The 7,737-nt window shown below is 59.4% G+C and overlaps 1 protein-coding gene across 1 annotated transcript; it reads left to right on the forward strand.

Annotated features, from left to right (window-relative positions):
- The first annotated feature begins 3,684 nt into the window (after window positions 1-3,684).
- Window positions 3,685-7,457, forward strand: SPR (sepiapterin reductase). Its single transcript, XM_059845567.1, has 3 exons — window positions 3,685-4,121; window positions 4,956-5,246; window positions 5,923-7,457. The coding sequence occupies exons 1-3, from the start codon at window positions 3,704-3,706 to the stop codon at window positions 6,111-6,113; spliced, it is 900 nt and encodes a 299-aa protein (XP_059701550.1). The 5' UTR covers window positions 3,685-3,703; the 3' UTR covers window positions 6,114-7,457.
- Window positions 7,458-7,737: the final 280 nt, after the last annotated feature.

Raw genomic sequence — 7,737 nt, forward strand, 5'->3', positions numbered from 1 at the left:
TTTCCTTTTCTTGTTTTTAGCTTCACAACCTCCTGCTTGTTGTGTTTATTTGGGGGTTTCGTTTTGTGCTGTGGTTTGGTCAACTCCTGCAACCTCTCCTGACTTTTCTCCTTCCTTTTCCCCTTCTCCCTGCTGGATTTTCCAGTGGCTCCGAGCTCTCCTCCCCTCCACCCAGCAGTGACAGGCGGGCACGAGGCCAAGCCAGGCTTAAATCTGCTCTCTCCGCTGCCATTCCGGAAAACATTTCCCAGTGGGATCACGGGTTTGGCCCCAAATCCGGGAATTAACAGTGCAAAGAAAGGATCACACAAGACCAGATCTGGAAAACCCCTCCTGCAAGGACACTCCGGGGATCTCCCTGGGCAGGGCACTCCTTTTGGGCGGTGGCCCGGAGCCCTGGAGCTGCTTCCCGGCTCCTCCCCTCCATCCCCAGCTCCTCCTGCTCTCCCTGCTGCCCTCACTGAGCCCCAGCTCCCAGCTGGGCAGCTCGGGGCTCGCTTTCCCTCCCCGCAGCAAGTGGAAGAGGTTTTACAGCCACTTCTGTGAGCCACAGAGGAGTTTGGTAGTGCTCCCAAATGCCACAAGAAGGGCTTAGCTCCATCGAGGCAGGATTTGAAGACCTAAGAGGTGAATCCCACCTGAGGGCTGCTCCATATGGGAATTCTGTGCTTGGGCTGCAGGATGGCAAAGGAGGGGCCACAGTTTATGAGTAGGAGAGAGATCTCCCTCTCATCCCAGAACGGGGAGAGATTTCCTCCCTGCAGGCTCCTCTTCTCATCACAGCTGCAGGAGCAGGGATCCTGCTGTGCCTCCCATCCCATCCCATCCCATCCCATCCCATCCCATCCCATCCCATCCCATCCCATCCCATCCCATCCCACCCCATCCCATCCCAAGGATCCTATCCCATGGCATCCATCCCACCCCACCCCACCCCATCCCATCCCATCCCATCCCATCCCATCCCATCCCATCCCATCCCATCCCATCCCATCCCATCCCATCCCATCCCATCCCATCCCATCCCATCCCATCCCATTCCCCTTCCAGCCAGAAATCCAGCTGGACGCAGCCGGAGCTGGGATCGGCTGAGCCGGGCTGTGCTCGGGAGGTGACACAATGACCTGTGGGGACAGACACCAGGGGCTCCCACAGCGGCGGTGGCCTTCGGGCAACTCAGCCATGAGGCCACACCCGCCCTGCCTGCAGCGCTGGGAGCCACGGCCACGGGGACAAGTGACAGGGCCACCTCGGGAGCCACGGCAACGGTGACAACAGCCAGGGTGACAACAGCCAAGGTGACAACTGCCAACCCCGCCTTGCTGGGGAGCCACAGCCACAATGACAACAGCCAGGGCCACCTCGGGGGCCACGGCAAGGGTGACAACAGCCAAGATGACAACTGCCAGCCCCGCCTTGCTGCAGTGCCACAGCCACAATGACAACCAGCCCTGAGGGTTCTGTGATTCCCTGACACCAAGGGCAGAGCCAGAGCCAGGGCCTGAGCACGGATGGAAGAGTTCTGTGGATCTCCTGCCCTTCCCTGTCCGGAGCCAGGCCCAGAGGTGCCTGCCCCGCGTTCCCAGCCCCAGAGGGTTCCCTGGGACCTGTCCCTGTCACAGCAGGGCGGGGCAGCCGCAGCAAATCCCTGACGGCGCTCGGAGTGCGCTGAGTCCCCCCAGCGCCGGGAGGGAGGGATGCAGAGCAGCTTCGGGAATTGCAGAGAGCGACCTTCCCTGGGAGGGGCTGCAATGGGATTGCATCCCTGGGAGGGATGCAGAGCAGCTTCGGGAATTGCAGAGACCCACCTTCCCCGGGAGGGGCTGCAATGGGATTGCATCCCTGGGAGGGATGCAGAGCAGCTTCGGGAATTGCAGGGACCGACCTTCCCTGGGAGGGGCTGCAATGGGATTGCATCCCTGGGAGGGATGCAGAGCAGCTTCGGGAATTGCAGGGACCGACCTTCCCTGGGAGGGGCTGCAATGGGATGGCATCCCTGGGAGGGATGCAGAGCAGCTGCGGGAATTGCAGGGACCGACCTTCCCTGGGAGGGGCTGCAATGGGATTCCCAGAGCGGCTGTGGCTGCCCCGGGATCCCCGGGACTGCCCCAGGCCAGGCTGGGCTGGGCTTGGAGCCACCTGGAATAGCAGGAGGTGTCCCTGCCCTGGGATGAGATGATCCTCAAGATCCCTTCCAACCCACACTAGTCTGGGATTCCATGATAATTTCTCTGGTCTCCAGCTCTGGGCTCATTTGGTCATCAGTTTCCTCCCACTGATTTTGAATTTTTAAAAAATTTAATTTAGCAGGAGCAACTTTTAGCAGCTAAAAATAAAGTCCTTCCTAAACCACAGAATGGTTTGGCTTGGGAGCCACCTTAAAGCCCACCCCATGCAGGAACACCTTCCAAAGGCAATTCCAAGTGCCCCTGAACACTTGCAGGGATCAGGAATGTCCCGATGCACAGCTGGGCTGCTGGAAGGGCAGTCCAGCAAGCGCTGCCCATTTCCAGCCCCGTGTGGGTGCCAGGCTGGGAAGCAGGGCAGCAATCCTGATGGATGCAGGAGACTGGAGCTGCCAAAGTGGGAAGGGGGGAACTGGCAGTGACTGAAGCAAGTTCTGCCATCAGGAAGCTACTTGTGAAAAAAATACACATTTGCTGTCTTATTTTTTTTTTGCTGATGATCTTAATTTCTCCGAATGTGTAAGATTTGCTTTAGCAAAACAAATAGCGCTCTTGGGTTTTTGCCATGCCATGAATTTTTAATGCTTTATTAGAGTGTTGGAGGGTTCCAGCCCAGTCTGTGGCTGCTTAATTGAGTGAAATCCCACTCCATTACCTGCCTGGAACCATCTGGCCTGGCACTGAACAGCTGGGAATCCAAGCCCTGCTGCCAGCTCCTTCCATACAGACCAGGTATTCCTTGGAAAAACCCTCCCTCAAAGTCATCTGCACCTTCATGCACAGAGGTATATTGAATTTTTTAAAAGGATTTTAGGGATTTTTGTGATCAGAGAGGGCTTTTACTCCCAAGTGAAGTACCAAAGTGGGGATTGCAGAGGGAAAAGGGGAGGGAAGGCGTTGGTGCCCTGCAGGAGCAGCAGGTGGGGGCAAGGCTGGGCAGGCACAGTCAAAGGGAATTTACATCCGCGGGGAAGAAATTAATATATATTTTTAAAAATATATATTTTAAAGTTTTTTTAAAAAAGATTAAAAATTTGATTAAAAAATATTTTTTAAAATATGTTGAAAAGTGCATTGAAAAAAAAGGTAACGGGGGAAAGGCCAAGGGCGGCCGCGCTGTGGGCAGGCGAGGCCCGGCGCTCCAGGGACGCAGCCACATTACCACACCTGGTCCTGTTCGCGCTCGTTCCTGGTTCCGATCCCGGTCCCGTGGCTGTTCCTGGTGCCGGGCTCATTCCCGGTCCCGTTCCGGTTCCTTTTCCCGCTCCCGGTCCCGTTCCCGCCCGGCCGCTCCCTCACGGAAGCCGCACCCCTCACAGCGGCCGCAAGAGGGCGCCCCGCTCCGACCACGCCCCACCCCCCCGAGCGCGCGGCGGGCCGAGCCCGCCGGCACCGACCAATCAGAGCCGGCAGCGCTGCCCGCGCGCTCCGAGCGGCCATTCACAAAGCGGCGGGGCATGAATGGAGCGGGTCACGTGGGCAGGCGCCTTCCCACGCCCCCTCTGCTGGGTTCCGGGATGGAGCGGGCACCGGGATCGGGGTCGGGATCGGGATCGGGATCGGGATCGGGATCGGGATCGGGGTCGGGACCGGGGCGCTGGGCCGCCACCGCCTGCGTGGTGACCGGCGCTTCCCGCGGCTTCGGCCGCAGCCTGGCGCGGCTGCTGGCGCCGCAGCTCGGGCCCGGCTCGGCGCTGCTGCTGCTGGCGCGCTCCGCGGATGCGCTGGCCGAGCTGGCGACCGAGCTGCGCGCCGGGGCCACCGGCAATGCCACCGGGAGCGGCACTGGGAGCGGCCCCGGCAGCAGCGAGCTGCGGGTGCAGTGCGTGCCCGCTGACCTGGGCTGCGAGGAGGGGCTGCGGAGGGCGAGCGCTGCCCTGCGGGAGCTGCTGCAGGACGCGTCCTTCGGCCGCCTGCTCCTGGTCAACAACGCCGGTACGACACGGCTGTCCCCGCCGGTCCCCTCCCCGAGCCGCTGCCCTCCGCCCCCGGGGGCAGCCGGGTCAGCCCCGCGCGGTTCCGGCTGAGCCAGGGCTCGCTCCGGCCTTGGGGTGCCAGCAAGTACCCCAAAAGAGAAAAGGAGCTGCGGGGATTTCCCCCTGTCCCGGTGGGTGTTCATTAAAGGAATTAATTGGGGAGGCAGTGCTTTGCTGCTCCCAAGGTTTTGCTGTGCCCGTTGCCCTCCTGCACCTTCTCATCCCTCTGCTCCCCAAATCCAAACCTTCAGACAAACTTCCAGCCCCTCCTCGTGGGTCCTTCCTTGTGCCTTTAATGCCTTCGATGCCCTTGTTACCCATAATGGCTGTAAGTCACCCCTGGGTTCCGGAGGGGCTCCAGGATCTGGGGCTGCACTGGCAAAGGGCCCATGGTGGCCTTTGGGGACATCGTGCTCCCGGCTGGGAGCTGTTTGCCTTGGCACAGGGGTGGCAGGGCAGGTCCCTGTCCCCTGTCACTGCTGGGTCAGTGTGACCCGAAATGGGCCGGGCTGGGCTCCTCAGGCTGCTGTGGGACCTGGCAGGGACTGGGCCCCGAAGCTCTGGAAGCGTTGGGTGTGGAACGTGGCAGCCAAAGGGATCTGCTGTGGGGTTGATCCCATCTGTGAGAACTCATTTTCCATCTTTCTGGAGGTGTCCCAGGCCAGGCTGGACACTGGAAGTGGACAGTCGCCACCCTGGGACAGTGGGAGGTGTCCCTGCCATGGCAGGGTGCTGACAGGACATCCTTTAAGATCCCACCCACCCCAAACCATCCCACGTTTGCTCTTCCCAGGCTCCTTGGGAGACATCTCCAAATCCTTCCTGGAGCTCACCGACCTGGAGGAGATCAACACCTACTTCTCCTTCAACATCAGCTCTGCACTGTGCCTGACCTCCACAGCCCTGAGGGCCTTTGGGGCACGGCCTGGCAGCAGCAGGACCGTGGTGAACATCTCATCCCTGTGTGCCCAGGAGCCCTTCCCCAGCTGGGCCCTGTACTGCTCTGGGAAGGCTGCCAGGGATATGATGTTCCGTGTGCTGGCCCTGGAGGAGCCCGGGGTCCGTGTGCTCAACTATGCCCCAGGTGAGGAGAGCAGCTCCCTGCTGCCTGGCCACCTTCTCCTGCCTTTGGGATGGGCATTCCTGCAGCCCAGCCCTGCTCCTGCCCCTCCAGCCCCCAGCAGCAGAGGTGGGAGCCCAGTGCCCTGTGCTGGATGCAGCAGCTGCACTCAAAGGCCATCTCCCAGCTGGCTTTTCCATCAGGATGGTGGGATTCCAGCCGGGGCTGGGGGGAAAGGGACTTGAAAACCCTTCCCATTATCCCATCCCATTAACCCATCCCATTAACCCATCCCATTATCCCATCCCATTCCCACCCCATCCATGGCAGGGACACCTCCCACTGTCCCAGGTGGCTCCAACCTGTCCTTGGGCACTGCCAGGGATCCAGGGGCAGCCCCAGCTGCTCTGGGAATTCCAGCCCAGCCCCTGCCCACCCTCCCAGCCAGCAATTCCTTGCCAAGATCCCAGCCCAATCTCCCCTTTCCCAGTGGAAGCCATTCCCTGGCTCCTGTCCCTTGTCCCCAGTCCCTCTCCAGCTCTCCTGGAGCCCCTCCAGGGCTCTGAGGACTCCCTGGATTTTTTTTCCTTCTCCAGGGGAACATTCCCAGCTCTCCCAGCCTGGCGCCAGAGGGGAAAACAAGCCCTAGACTTTCCTTTCTCCTGAAGTGATTTTTGGGGTGATTTTTTCCTTTTCCCAGGGCCCCTGGACACGGACATGCAGCTCCTGGCCCGGACCAGGACTGGGGACCCTGGGCTGCGCCAGCACTTCCAGAGGCTGCAGGAGCAGGGGCAGCTGATCCAGAGCTCTGTGTCAGCCCAGAAGCTGCTCCAGCTCCTGCAGGAGGATTCCTTTCCCTCTGGAGCACACGTGGATTTCTTTGACATCTGAGACCCTCCACTTTTGCCTGCCTGCTTTGCTTCCAGCTGAGCCTTTCCCTGGTGCCTCCAGCAGGACCTTGTTCAAATCCTGAGATCTGGGAAGCTTTAAGGGCATCTCTGTGTTCCTTGTGGTGCCCTTTCCTGGCTCTGTGTGCCTTGTGGTGCCCTTTCCTGGCTCTGTGTTCCCTGTGGTGCCCTTTCCTGGCTCTGTGTGCCTTGTGGGGCTGGGCAGCAGCTCCTGCTGCTGAGCCCTCGCTGGCAGGGCTGCAGTCCCTCACTCCCAGGGATTTGGGATTTGTCCCCATGGAATCACCCTGGAGGCTCAAAGTCAGGAGTTTGTGGGAGCCAGAGGCACACGAGGGCTGTGCCAGCCCCATGGAAGGCTCAGCAGGAGCTGTGCCCCCCTGTGTGTCCCCTTTGTCCCCAAGGAGCCATTCCTGGGCTGGGGGTGTCCCCTGTGGTGGTGTTTGAGGGTCCCCAGGATGGGGTGAGAGATGAGAATTTGACTCCATTTTCAGAAGGCTGATTTGTTATTTTATGATATGATATTATATTAAAAGAAAATGATATTCTAAAGAAAAGAGAGACATCAGAACGGTAGAAAGGAATGAATAATAAAATCTTGTGGCTGACCAGAGAGTCTGACACAGCTGGGCTGGGATTGGCCATTAATTAAAAACAATCCACATGGAACCAATCCAAGATGCACCTGTGGGTGAGCAACCTCCAGCCCACATTCCAGGCAATCGGATAATTCTTGTTCCCATTCCGTTTCTGAGGCCTCTCAGCTTCTCAGCAGGAAAATCCTGGCGCAGGGGTTTGGCAGGAGCTGTGGCAGAGCCCGTCCCCGGAGCCCCGGCTCTGTCCCCGCTCCCCGGGGCTCCGGCAGGGCTGGGCTGGGCTGGATCCTGGTTCGGCAGCAGCGAAGCCTCTCCCGGTGCTTTTCCCACCAGCACCAGTAACCACCAGGAGAGGGAGCAGCCTCGGAGGAATTGGGAATTTTGGGAGCCTGGTGGGGCCACCGGCTCACAGAACCTGAGCAGAGACAGCCCTGAGTTCCTGCCCTGCTCCCCTTGCAGGTTTTGGGTCCAAGCCTTGCTTTGGGGATTCAGCCCCTTCCTTTTGACTATTTGTGGCGTTTTCTGGTCATTTTTCCTTCAGATCCCAGCAGGCACAGCCACACAGAGACTTTTCTGGAAAGCTGATGCAGAAAAGTTGTTCTGAAGCCCTGAAATGTGTCCTGGAAATGCCCAGGGCCCCTCTGTGCCCCCTGCACCCCAACCCTGCAGCTCCGATTTTGTCCCCCTGGCTCTCAAGAAGGAAAATTCTAAAATCATTAAAATGATGAAGCCTGTCTGCTCTGGGGTTTCTGCTGGGTCTGAGGGTGGGTGAGCTCCTGCCAGGAGGGAGGAGCATCCTGGGTTAAGCAAGGCACCAGAATTCCCTCCTGGAGTCCTGTCCTCCCCTCCCTGAGCCCTTTCATTAATTCTGAGTTCATTTAATCCTGCCAAGCTCCTAAATCCCTCCTCCCAGCCAGCCCTGCTGCCTGCTTTCAGCTTTCCTCCCTGCCTGGGACACTTTCATTAGCAAAAATCCCTCTGCAGCTCCCAGCCCTGGCTCTGGCAATGTTGGGA

This window comes from Haemorhous mexicanus, chromosome 4, assembly GCF_027477595.1.
Source record: "Haemorhous mexicanus isolate bHaeMex1 chromosome 4, bHaeMex1.pri, whole genome shotgun sequence".
In the NCBI taxonomy this organism is placed as follows: domain Eukaryota; kingdom Metazoa; phylum Chordata; class Aves; order Passeriformes; family Fringillidae; genus Haemorhous; species Haemorhous mexicanus.